Source organism: Aquarana catesbeiana, linkage group LG05, assembly GCF_042186555.1.
Source record: "Aquarana catesbeiana isolate 2022-GZ linkage group LG05, ASM4218655v1, whole genome shotgun sequence".
NCBI lineage: Eukaryota > Metazoa > Chordata > Amphibia > Anura > Ranidae > Aquarana > Aquarana catesbeiana.
The window spans coordinates 509,747,516-509,761,364 of record NC_133328.1 but is presented as its reverse complement, the minus strand read 5'-3'; the positions used below and the strand labels follow the sequence as shown (position 1 = coordinate 509,761,364).

General features: G+C 41.1%; 1 protein-coding gene across 2 annotated transcripts in view; it reads right to left on the bottom strand.

The window, feature by feature from the left end:
• RGS20 (regulator of G protein signaling 20) overlaps positions 1 to 13,849 on the bottom strand; it is a 285,681-nt gene that overhangs the window by 24,884 nt on the left and 246,948 nt on the right. For both annotated transcript variants that reach the window (XM_073631601.1, XM_073631602.1), the window contains exon 2: positions 6,227 to 6,375. In XM_073631601.1, coding sequence (XP_073487702.1) covers positions 6,227 to 6,375 — 149 coding nt within the window. The remainder of the gene's footprint in view (positions 1 to 6,226; positions 6,376 to 13,849) is intronic.

The window sequence follows — 13,849 nt, the reverse complement described above, 5'->3', positions numbered from 1 at the left end:
CTAGTATAAGAGAGTGAGAGCGATTAACACCAAATTTAACACACCTGCTCCCCATTCACAACTGAGACCTTGTAACACTAACGAGTCACATGACGCCGGGTAGGGAAAATGGCTAATTGGGCCCAAATTGGACATTTTCACTTAAGGGTGTACTCACTTTTTGTTGCCAGCGGTTTAGACATTAATGGCTGTGTGTTGAGTTATTTTGAGAGGACAGCAAATTTACACTGTTATACAAGCTGTACACTCACTACTTTACATTGTAGCAAAGTGCCATTTCTTCAGTGTTCTCATATGAAAAGGTATAATAAAATATTTACAAAAATGTGAGGGGTGTACTCACTTTTGTGAGATACTGTACATTGGACACAAAGGCATTTACATATTCTTAAAAATCAATTAAAATCATGTACTCCCCAACTTCTGAGGCTGCAGATACTCTAATGAAATTGACCTTCAGCCTAGGTTCAGACTGACGCAGTGCGGCGAACCGCAAGAGATTCGGAGCAGAATCGCACTGCATTCCTGTTCAAATCACATTCGGTTATTTGCAGTGCAATTTGAGCCCATTCATTTTGTATGGTTCAACTCGCACCGCACCTGCACAAAAAAGGTACATGCACTTTTTTTTTGCCATGCTGAAATCAGACTGTATGGGTGTGAACACTCATGCAATCCAATTCAGCCAATCGCACTGCGTTTTGTAAACAGCTTTTGTGGTGTCATTATTTTAACATAGATGCCTGCAGCGGTTTGCATGAATGGAGTGCGATTATGATGCAGTGCGGGAAATGCACAGGAACCGCTGCGAATCCTACGCCGCATCAGTGTGAACCGTGGCTTAAATTTACAATAGAAGCACTAAAATTGCAACTCCTGTCAGCCTTCTAATGTAAACAGCTGTTAGATTTGACTGAAACCCAGCTTCAGTGTCTGTTGTGATCTTAAAGCTGCTCCTCTTAACAGGCTGTGTGACTGTCCCCCTCACCAATGTCATCATATAAAAGCAGGACCAGCAGTCCTGAGCTGCACAGAAACGTCTGTGCCACTTTGGCTCCGTTTCAGGGCCGAATTCAGGCAGAGACTCGGCCCTGATTCGTCCCTGAACCAGAGAACTGGGACGCACAGCGTTCCTGTGCGATCCGCAGCCGGTTCCAGTGTGAACTGAGCCTAAAAGGCCATTAGAGATTTACTATGTGCTAACTGTTCTCACTTGCTTGTTAAGAAAATGTAAAAACAGAAATGTGCTGCTTAGTCCCTAGGTAATCACGGGGCATTCCGCATAGCAAACACAGACCATGTCCTAGGGTTGCACATGATTTCCAACACACTGCCATTGATAGAAATTTGTTCTGCAAAGCCACCAAGCCTGCCAATGCAATCCTGCAGGTTCCTCAATGGTCCCAGCACATTCAGTGCATTTTTTTTGGTGACATAATTTGCTGTGTAAATACAATTTGTGATTCAGAATACTAAAGCTGCTGGGTATACATGTTTTACAATTTGTCCTGCTTCAATCCGTGTAAATCCCTCTCATCAATTTGTACCTGCTGCTGTCCTAGCCGCCGCCTGGGGGTTCCCGTCGTCCTCCTTTCTCTCTCGCTCCTCCTCCTATCGTCACAGAGAGACCCCGCCCCGGGCCCGGGAGCAGATGCAAAGATGCAGTGCGGAGGAGGGTAGGCGGAGCATTAGGCTCCACCTCCACCAGGTTAAACTATGTGTACCCGGTCTGGCCAGTCAACGGCCTAAGTATGCCCCATATTGCCCAGGATATTAACAAGTGTCATGCTACAGCAAGCCGGCCACGGGAGGCTGTGCGGGAGGTGGCCGTGGGAGTCGGGACTCAAGAGGGCGGATGGGGGGGGGGGGCTTTTTTGCCCCCCCCCCCTGCAAATTGATGACCTAGGCCAAGATACAGCACTGGTTAGAATGTTGGTGGCTATAGATGCAGGGATTTTAGTTTTAGCCTGGACTTCCACTTTAAAAGGTAAAATAACAAAACCAGCCTTTGCTGCAATATTCACCTTCCCCTGAAGTACTTTTTTCTGCTAACAGATGTTCTCAGTCTAGTGGCCAGCATCATTCAACCCACTTCCCCTAGGCCCAGGTCATCCTGGATCTGCCACAGCCTGTGACTGGACAGTGAAAGGAGAAGCAGCACAATGATGAGCACTGTCACTCTGCTGCCTCTTCTGATCAGCAGAATTGTGCTTCTTTCTTTTTAACCCTTCTCCACTCTGTGCAAAACTAAAAAGAAACATTTAGCTGGTGTTCCGTTTTATTATTAGACTAGCAAACAATATATGATAGATAGATAGATAGATAGATAGATTTACAAGAAGCTTGATAGTTAATATTTTATTTGGGGTTTACTGTGTAGGGATATTTCATGACTGTATACATAAATATATTAGGCACTGTGGGATTTCTGCAGCATTTAGAAATAAAATATTTATTCACGGATGAGTGATATTTAGGTCAGGGAGCTGTTGGATATGATAGTTTCTAGTATATACATTATTTCTTTGAAAGCATGTTCATCTGTCTCTGTTGTCCATCTGTCATTTGGCATATGTTGATTATTGTTGATTACAACGACAGTAAATACATTAGACTGGCAAAAGAAAATTACATATAAAAAATAGTTTCAACAGAGTAAATTAGGAAGACACTGGCATATGCAGGAACATGGCCCGCAGCAAAGTGAGATCACACAGTGCTTGGTGCCCACTCCTTGCTATTTCAGTATATTGGGAGAATAGTTACAAAGGAAAATGTACTTATGTTGGATTCATACATCTTCCAGTTTATACTATTAGAAAAAGGTTCTGAAATTTCTTATTTTAGAACATATACAACTTTATTCATTTTAAGTAATTTGAATGTGTAAGCTCTGTAATTAGACTCCTAACCCTTTTTGAGTGTTGCCATCCTAGAACTCTGTCTATACGTCTTGCAGGTAGCTGTATTGGCTATGCAATGCTAAGAGCTGCTAGCCTGAAAATAAACTTGCCATGAGAAATATACAGGGATGAACACCTTCTGAAAATGCCAGCTGTCTGGCTGTCATAATAATACACATTATGAATCACTGACGTGCAAGACGTACACGGTTTACATGCATCAGGGATCATCCTTATATGCATATTTGTTGTGGGTGAGTGGCTCAATGTTTTGAAGCAAGAGGGGTAACATTACGGCCAGAAACTGAGCAATTTCAGAAAGTCAAACTCTCACGGTCGGTTTACTTTAAAGTATAAGTTCACTTTTACAAAAAAATAATAAATGCACATTTGTTTTGCAGGTAAAAAAATATGCATTTTTTTTGTTGTTGTTAGGAGCCTGTAAAGCATTGCACCCGCAATCAGCAGATCGTGGATGTATTGCCACGGTCCTGCCAACTGTCTGTGTAGTTACTGAATGTTACTGAATGACAGGAAGTTCAATGAACTACCTAGAGCTCTCAACAGCGCCCTGGAAGTTCAGCCACAAAGACTTTTGGTACTTATAGTTCATTGATTTACAGGGATCTGTGGATCAATGACGCGGTTGTGTGGGCAGAGCCCCGCACAGCTGCGCTCTCTTTAAATTGTGACAGCGAGTGCGGGAGAAGATCCCTGGCTTACTGTCACAGTCGGGGGATCAGAAGCTGAATATGTTACACCCTAAATGTCGGTTTAACATGTAACATGTTTAGAAAGGTGAACCTATTCTTTAATGCAGACCCGTGCACCATGGTATATTTTGTGTTTTGCATCAAGTGGAACCTTCATGGGTCTTTATAGCTTTTCAGGACCCCAGAAAGAAGATTTCCAACCACAGGCTATTTTCAGCTTTTCAGCTGAGCTTCTAGCATCACCGTTCAAAATGGGTTTTCCACATACAATATTCCTATAAGTAATCCACTAGATCAGGGGTCCTCAGCCTTTTGAAGAGCAAGGGCCACTTAGGTGATCTGGTAACTGGTCACATGCCACAATAAAATTAAACAGTTCAGAATTTCTAATTCTTTATTTTGAATAGCATAATGAACATTTTAAACAACAATCAGGATCATTATTTTCCGTGGGACCAATCCCGGTTAGATGCTTACCTACTGTTTATTCACAATCACAAAAAGAAAACAGACAGGTGGACCAGATTAGTCTGATCTTGTGAAAGGGGCCTAAGACTGCTTTCACACTGATACACTGCGGTTTATCAGCACTGCGGGTACAGCGCAGTGCACCTGTGGCTTTCCTGTGGGTTAGCTGCGCTTTGCCATTGACTTCTATTATATCAGGTGTGGTGCACTTTCTGAAAGCACACAAAAACTCCTGCATTGATGAGTTTTGGTGCACCTTTTGGAAAGCACACCAAACCTGCAGGATATAATAGAAGTCCTTGGCTCAGTGCAACTAGCCCACGGGAAAGCCGCAGATGCACTGTGTTGTACCCGCAGTGCTGGTAAACCGCAGTGCATCAGTGTGAAAGCAGCCTTAGGCCCCTTTCACAAGATCAGACTAATCGGGTCCACCTGTTTTCTTTTTGTGATTGTGAATAAACAGTAGGTAAGCATCTAACGGGGATTGGTCCCACGGAAAATGATGATCCTGATTGTGTTGTTGATTGTTGTTTAAAATTTTCATTATGCTATTCAAAATAAAGAATTAGAAATTCTGAACCGTTTAATTTCATGTCACCAGTTACCAGATCACTTAAGTGGCCCTTGCTCTTCAAAAGGCTGAGAACCCCTGATCTAGTGGGTTATTTATAGGAATATTGTATGTGGAAAACCCATTTTAAACTTTTCTTTTTGTTATTATCAATAAACAGTAGGTAAGCATTGAAACTGGGATTGGTCCTGCGCTGCACCCACAAATCAGTGTGAAAGCAGCCTAAACTATTGCTCATATATGCCCAAACTCTGATAATATGACCATTGCTGTGATGCCCAAACTGTGATTTTCATAAACTGACCTTTCTGCAGGCATCGCTGGATGTGGAAAATGTTGCTGTCCGAGGTGGAGTGCACTTGGTATCGCTCCGCCTGGGAGAAGAGCCGACACTGTAGAGGAAGCTTTGGCTTATGCAGCTTTGCTCCCTCAGCAGCCGCTTGCTTCCTCTCCTTCCAGCTCCATCCACAACACTGATGCTCTGGGATGGCGGGTCGGCAACCCGTGATCTGGGTAGGAGGTTGCGGACCACATCAGAGGGCTCGACCTGCGGGCCACCGGTTGGGCACCCCTGCACCATATGCTCCAGGAAAGAATAAAGATGACTAATTGAAACCACTGCCACCAGTGGCACAGCTGAGCTTAGCAGCAGCTGATACAAGCCTACTGGGAATTGGGAAGACCCCCCCAGGATAGCTGTTAAAGCTTGGGTTTGGTGATTTATTTTTTTTAATCAACACCAGGATGGTTCGACCTTCTGAAATGAACTGGTTGCAGATCAAACCTCTCCCCATGCCACTTTAAATGGGGAAACAAAATCTTCAGGTTCAGTTCTACTTAACATTCTGGACAATGCATATCTATGCCAGGCAGCTCTTGACAAACACTTCTGCTCGTATCTGGTGTATTCACAATAAAGCTCTGGGATTCAAATAATTATTATTTTAATTTTGGATAGAGTAGCTAATGGTCAATCCATCTGAGAGTGTTTTTGTTTGCCGCTGAGGGAAACTTGCCTTCACTTCCTGTCCTGTAGACACAACGGGAAGTGAAAAGAAATCTCTTCAAAGAAAAGGAAATTGGAAAACAAAATTGGGCTTTAGACACTTAGGTTAAATTTGTCATCAGAAAAGTACAAGAGCTGACATCACTGAAAATAGTAGTTGCCATAGAAAAAAAGAGCAGAAGTTTTGTAGGCAGTGCCATCAGTAAACTCATGACTGCAAGTCCTACAAGTAAAGGACATGGAGAGCGAAGCTTTGTAGTATGTGACTGAGAACTCATGACTCGATTCCTAGACAGGTATTATGAGTTTCTTATCACATTTTATTCAAGTGTAAAAAAAATTAAAATTTTAAGTGCAGTAATGATGTGAAAAATGCATTAGCCTAAAGCAACCAATTAGATTTAATTTCAGTCTATGCCGAATGGTAAAGTGAGTTTTTGTTTAATTGCCATAGGCTGGTGCATTTTGCTCGTGGATATTCAATGTCCTTACCACAATTTACTGAATGAGCCTGACTGTGTTTAATGGTTATAATGAGGTGACATGTAATGTAAATTTCACCTACCATGAGCAGCTGCAGCAACAGCACCAACAGAAGCAGCAAGCATTAGATCCCCTATTCCCAACTCCCTGCTGTGCCTGAGACGAGCTCACAGTCTCTTGGTGCACTGACATCTGCCGTTTGCGCATCTCCATCCGCTCTGTTCCCATGGGCTGTAACCGAAATGAAAGCCACGTAAGACAACTAAACAAAAGTAAATCAGAGTCATTTTTTCCATTTCGTTGACCACAGATTAACCATATTCTAACTAGTTTAGTTTCTTTCCAATGTTTTTTTGAGAATAGAAAAAAATCCAAGTTCTAATGCAATAGCGTTTTGAACTAGAATTGTATCTTATCATATTCCTGTACATAGACGTTCATGTATATTTTGGAATGTCTTACGTAACCAATCTGATTCAGATCACATCACTGCCTTTCAATGGGAATGAGGTCAGGGCTCTGACTCAAACTCCTTTATGTGATTTACAGACAGACACAGACAGAAGCCCCAGCATTTTGCTCTAGAAATTTTGGATATATTTTGAAATTCATTATTGCTTCAACAAAGTTATCTATGCCCTGAGGCATAACATTTTTAGCACCAAATTTTACAATGATGTCAGGGCATCGCTATAGTTACTACTGAATGTATAAAGTCATTAACAAATAACAAAGACGGGTCATTTTGTTATATTCATTTTTAAGTTTTACAAATAAACATTTAATACAAAGTGCATCTATGGCACAGTTTTTTGTAGCATTATGTATTTCCAAAGAGAGAACACAATGGTTGCCACTTCATTTTATAGATTGTCTATCTTTCTCTCCCTAAGAAGTAAACTCTATGGCCCTTATGCAGAACATTTGGGTTTACTAAAATTGAAGAGTGCAAAATTTGGTGCAGCTCTGCAAATAAATTTATCAGCTTCCAGGTTTTATTGTCAAAGTTTAATTGAACAAGCTAAAGTTAGAAGCTGATTGGCTACCATGCACAGCTGCACCAGATTTTGCACTCTCCGGTTTTAGTAAATCAACCCCACAGAGAGAAGGTAGAAAGAGGGAGGATGTGCTGCTCCCCCTGAGTATCCTCCTGTATAATCAGAGCTTCAGTTATTGAGCTTTGTAAAAAAAAAAAAGTTAGCAAAGCAGTTGAAATCAGCTGGAAATAAGTTGATATTACATGTTTATATGTAGAATGTCACTGTTACCTGATTATACCAGTAAAAGTAATTTAAAATGCCAATAACTGATAAAAGGTTTATTGTGCTCAATTCATCTTTTGAGGTTTCTGTAGAGCTCCACGCCAATATTCATCTATTTTTCGAATCGTTAGTGGGGTCAAATCGTCATTGGTTTTCGACCGCAGAGAGGATAAAATTTGAAGGAGCAGGAAGGAATATATTTCTTGAATGTGTGCATTTCTAACAGCGTATGCGTTTTTTGTTTGGTAAATTCCATTAAGTTCAAAATTGAATGCTAAAAGCAAACAAAATCTTGAACTACTTTCGAATGACATTTGCATGTTCTAAGAATTTTCATCTAAATTTTTGTATTTTTGCTTGAAATTCTACTAGTGTATATTCAGCTCTCCCCTACTGTGATGTGGTTGTTAGCAAGTAAACCAGCTACAGTTGCAGAGGATCACAGAGATGGACATTCCTAAAAGTGTCAATTTACAAATACCATACTGGTGACCCCACAACAGGAATAAAACTTTTTCGCAGAAGGGAGTTTAACAAGACTTGTGGCCACTCATTAAAATTAGAAGGAAAGAGGTTTAACCTTAAACTACGTAAAGGATTCTTTACTGTAAGAGCGGTCTCAGCGGGGGGCATCGATAGTTTCAAGAAACTATTAGATAAGCACCTGAACGATGGCAACATACAGGGATATACAATGTAATACTGACACATAATCACACAGGTTGGACTTGATGGACGTGTGTCTTTTTTCGACCTCACCTACTATGTAACTATATGTGTCAGCTTTCCAACAGACTTTAGAAGACCAGTTCTCAGCAAAGGAGCAGCCTTCAGTGATGCAGGCAGCAGGTGAGGTAAGTAATTAGCCTCTTCAGTACATGTGCTTTGCTGCATCCCATGTGGGCAAAGACAGCACTTCCTATGGGTATAGGGATAGGTACACCTATATGAATGATGCCTACTACAGTAATCATATATAGCCATCTGTTCAATACTGAAGGAAGACCCCATTCTTTTTGTAATTTTCCTCCCTCACTAATGGACCAGGACTTAACATGCACCTTCTCAGTACAGATCTTGCAATAACCCATCATAAAGCTGAAGAATCATTTCTAGCCAGTAGGTCTGTTGTATGTCAGATTTATTCAATAAGGCAAACAGTAAAGTGAATAGTATTGCAACCCTACGAACCAACTAGAAATCATCCTTCAGCAAATTGACTTCTGCAGAACATAATCCAGTTAGAAATCATCTTTTAGATATCTGAATACTGTAAAATTAAATCTGATCTGGTTACACAATCAGGTGGAAAAAGACACAAGCCCATCTAGTTCAACCAATAAAAAAATGGAATAAATAAATAGAAAACCTTTATAAACAGAATCCTATATTCACAACTGATCCAGAGGAAGGCAAAAAAACTATAAAGCATGGGCCAATTTTTTGGGTAAAATTAAATTCCTTTAATTTAAAATTAAATTCCTTTTTAATTTCTCAGTAGGCTTTTCGGATTTTCCTGGATCAATAATACCTGCAGTTATTACTTATAAGTATTAACCCCTTCCTGCCGACCGCCTCCCAGCCCTTTAAGAGTTTCTAAATGCCAGGAGTTGAACGCGGGCGTTTCTGTTATGTGACCGCTGTGATTGCCCGTCACATTGGTCACATCACTAGAAAGCTCCCGATCACAAATAGGTGTCTGGAGCTTTTCGGTTCCTGCTGGTAACTTTGCTGGTAATGCTCTCAGCACAGAATTGTTTAGATTTGGGCCGTATATATATCCACTTGACCTCCGGAAGGTTTACCCCTCTTCCTGACCAGGCCATTTTTTGCCATATGGCACAATTTAACTGACAATTGCGCGGTCGTGCGACATTGTACCCAAACAAAATTTATGTCCTTTTTTCCCACAAATAGAGCTTTCTTTTGGTGGTATTTGATCACCTCTGTTGTTTTTATTTTCTGCGCTAGAAACAAAAAAAGACCTACAATTTTGAAAAAAACAAAACAATATTTTTTACTTTCTGCTATAAAACATCTCTAATAAAATGTAAAAAATCACATTTCTTCATCAATTTAGGCCAATATGTAATCTGCTACATATTTTCGGTAAGAAAAATCCCAATAAGTGTATATTGATTGGTTTGCGCAAAAGTTATACAGTCTACAAATTATGGGATATTTTTAAAATAATTTTATACATTTTTTTTCATTTTGTTTTTACTAGTAATGGCGGTGATCAGTGACTTATAGCGGGAGTGACAGACAAATAGGACACCTAACGGACACTTTTTTGAGGACCAGTGACAGTATTACAGTGCTCAGTGCTGAAAAATATGCACTGTCATTGTACTAAGGACACTGGCAGGGAAGGGATTAACATCAGGGGCGATCAAAGGGTTAAATGTATGCCTAGGGAGTGGTTACTAACTATGGGGGAGGTGCTTTTACTGCTTGAAGACATGGATCGGAGTCTGCCTTGTTTACATAGACAGACAGTCTTTCTGCCAGAGTACTGAACGATCGGCAGGTCCCGGTGGACATCGGGTTCTCGGGACCCGCTGATTGGCTCTCGCTGTGTAAAATCACAGGGGGAGTGAGCTGTGCAAAATCCCGTATACAGTCAGGACCATAAATATTGGGACATCGACACAATTCTAATCTTTTTGGCTCTATACACCACCACAATGGATTTGTAATGAAATGAACAAGATGTGCTTTAACTGCAGACTTTCAGCTTTAATTTGAGGGTATTTACATCCAAATCAGGTGAACGGTTTAGGAATTACAACAGTTTGTATATGTGCCTCCCACTTTTTAAGGGACCAAAAGTAATGTGACAGATTAACAATCATCCATCAAACTTTCACTTTTTAATACTTGGTTGCAAATCCTTTGCAGTCAATTACAGCCTGAAGTCTGGAACGCATAGACATCACCAGACGTTGGGTTTCATCCCTGGTGATGCTCTGCCAGGCCTCTACTGCAACTGTCTTCAGTTCCTGCTTGTTCTTGGGGTATTTTCCCTTCAGTTTTGTCTTCAGCAAGTGAAATGCATGCTCAATTGGATTCAGGTCAGGTGATTGACTTGGCCATTGCATAACATTCCACTTCTTTCCCTTGAAAAAACTCTTTGGTTGCTTTCGCAGTATGCTTTGGGTCATTGTCCATCTGCACTGTGAACGCCATGACACTACCACCACCATGCTTCACTGATGAGGTGGTATGCTTTGGATCATGAGCAGTTCCTTTCCTTCTCCATACTCTTCTCTTCCCATCACTCTGGAGCAAGTTGATCTTGGTTTTATCTGTCCACATGATGTTGTGAAGGCTTTTTTAGATGTTGTTTGGCAAAATCTAATCTGGCCTTCCTGTTTTTGAGGCTCACCAATGGTTTACATCTTGTGGTGAACCCTCTGTGTTCACTCTGGTGAAGTCCTCTCTTGATTGTTGACTTTGACACACATACACCTACCTCCTGGAGAGTGTTCTTGATCTGGCCAACTGTTGTAAAGGGTGTTTTCTTCACCAGGGAAAGAATTCTTCGGTCATCCACCACAATTGTTTTCCGTGGTCATCCGGGTATTTTGGTGTTGCTGAGCTCACCGGCGCATTCTTTCTTTTTAAGGATGTTCCAAACAGTTGATTTGTCCACACCTAATGTTTTTGCTATCTCTCTCATGGGTTTGTTTTGTTTTTTCAGCCTAATGATGGCTTGCTTCACTGATAGTGACAGCTCTTTGGGTCTCATATTGAGATTTGACAGCAACAGATTCCAAATGCAAATAGCACACTTGAAATGAACTCTGGACCTTTTATCTGCTCCTTGTGAATGGGATAATGAGGGAATAACACACACCTGGCCATGGAACAGCTGAGCAGCCAATTGTCCCATTACTTTTGGTCCCTTAAAAAGTGGGAGGCACATATATAAACTCCTACCACGGTAATTCCTACCACGTTCACCTGATTTGGATGCAAATACACTCAAATTAAAGCTGAAAGTCTGCAGTTAAAGCACATCTTGTTCGTTTCATTTCAAATCCATTGTGGTGGTGTATAGAGCCAAAAAGATTACAATTGTGTCGATGTCCCAATATTTATGGTCCTGACTGTATATACGTGAATCTGCACAGAGCGGATGCCCTGTAGCAGTAAATCTGCTATGGGGCGGTCGGGAAGGAATTGAATATGCAGCCTCTCAGAGTCAAAGCCCACCTGATGAAAAGCCGCATATATGCGAACAGCCGATGGGAACAGGTTAATATCCTGTTAAATTCCATTGAGGTGGCCAGAGCTAGTTCTTGATTGAGTCTATTCCAAATTTTCACAGCTCTCAAGCTTTTCTGTATGTGGAGGTTAAATCTCTTTTCTTCCTGGTGTAAAGTGTGCCTTGTTCTTTGTAATGACCTATAGCTGCTATAGTTTACTAAAATTTGCTGTATTCTGAAAAGGCTATATTTCTTCACTTTCAAGCATTTCATTCTGCCACAGTTGGATTGTATTTACAGATCCTTATCTGACCATTGGGTTACATCACTAGAAATGATTACAGTACATGTAATCCAGACAGTGATGTGCTGCCTTGGCAAGCTTCATTTGTTTTATTTGTTCGAGAACACGAGACATATAAGCCGATATAAATTCTTTCCAAACATTCTCCATTGCCATAGAAGTGAATGTAAAACAAACAGGTATTGGCACACCATAATGGACAATGGTTTTTTCAGCCAATCAAACCGGAGGCTGGTATTTAGTTTGCAAATAAAAATGAGAAATGGAATTGTTGGGAAGAACAAGAGTAAGCTGTGTCAGGAAAATGAAGCATTGTTTCCATGCTGCATTAGACAAATGTTTATCCGTAAGATAAAATAATTTGCATGCTGGCTACCAGGTGCACTGCCTGGAAATAGCCAAGGGTGAATTGAGTCCCCCAGAGAGCACAGTTCTGAAAGTGCCATCATTTCTTATTTAATTACCTGCTGCAAGCCAGGTAAAAATAACAAAACACCACGGCATGACAAGTTCATTCGTCCCACCATTGCACCTGTGTGGCTAGTATCTTTATCATTTTGCACATGAAGGCTATGGCACTCTATGAGTGGGACTGGTAGATCCACCATTGCTTGAGGACCCCACATTACCCAAGACTACTGCAGAGCTATAAATAAGTAATCTTCATTCTATTTAACAATTTGCTGTATCTTCTTAAAGTGATCGTAAACCCTTTACAACCACTTTTTGCTACAGGTAAGCCTATAATAAGGCTTACCTGTAGCTACCCTGGATATCCTCTGTATCTGCATGTGCCAACATCATCGGCACATGCGCACTGAAGCAATGGCACGTATGTGCCGTTGCTTCAGTTAGACTGTGCCGTTACCTGCGGCTCCTGTGTGCATGTCAATCACAGCGCCAGGGAACGTGATACCCGGAAGTAACTCCAGGAGCAATGTCGCCAGCCGGAGAGGTGAATGAGGACCGCTGCAGGGGGGCGTCAATCTAAGGTAATACATAATGCGCTAGTATGCTATGCATACTAGCGCATTATGCCTTTGCCTTGCAGTTTATTTTTGTTTATTTGTTTTGTTTGTGGGTTTACAACCACTTTAAGATCGTACACTTTTCTGAGCAGAACTGTCCCATTGTATCTTAATCTCATGTTTTGCAATGTAGCTATAGGTACAACAGTTGTTCAAATGCTTAAAGTAGAACTATAGGAAAAACATTTTTTTTTCATTTTGGATCGAGCAAGGAAAGGTTATAACCCATGTCAGATTTTTTTCCGCCATCTGTATCCCATTTTGGAGATTTTCCTTCACTTCCTGTCCCATAGCAAAACAAGAATCCCTGCAAATTAAGGGAATGTTTTGGGGACTTCCGGGTCACCAGAACTAGTATCCCCATTGGAAAATTTTCCCTCTATTACTTTTCTGGGGACAACTTTACTTTTACTGTCAATGATAATGATAAACGGGACAAATAGAAAGGGTGAATTGCATTAACAGGGGCACAGGCCACAATAAACACTGATGTAATCACCTACTGAATATGTACAGTATTTTTCAATCTTTGTCTATGTTCCAGTTTAAGCTGGTGCCATTATTGCTGCCCCTGGTTTCCTGTTTCAGGGTGTCTCCTTTCTCTTGCAGTATCCTACTCAGCCATCCTTGCATGCAGGGAGTAGTGTCTCTCTATGCTGTATGCATCAATAGAAACACAAAGCCTCATAGCTTAGGACGTAAAGGCACTCTCCTCCTCCTCCTCCCTTCTCCAAGCTAACAAACTGACTGAAGACTGTATGGTCCAATGATAACTTTTTCCTGTGAAGATTGGAAGTTCAGGGAAGTAGAACTGAGACTGCAGGAGCCAGCAGCTTTGAAAGTTGAAAACTTCAGGTGCTGGAGTAAGAATTTTAACAAATAGCTTACTGAGCTGAAAAA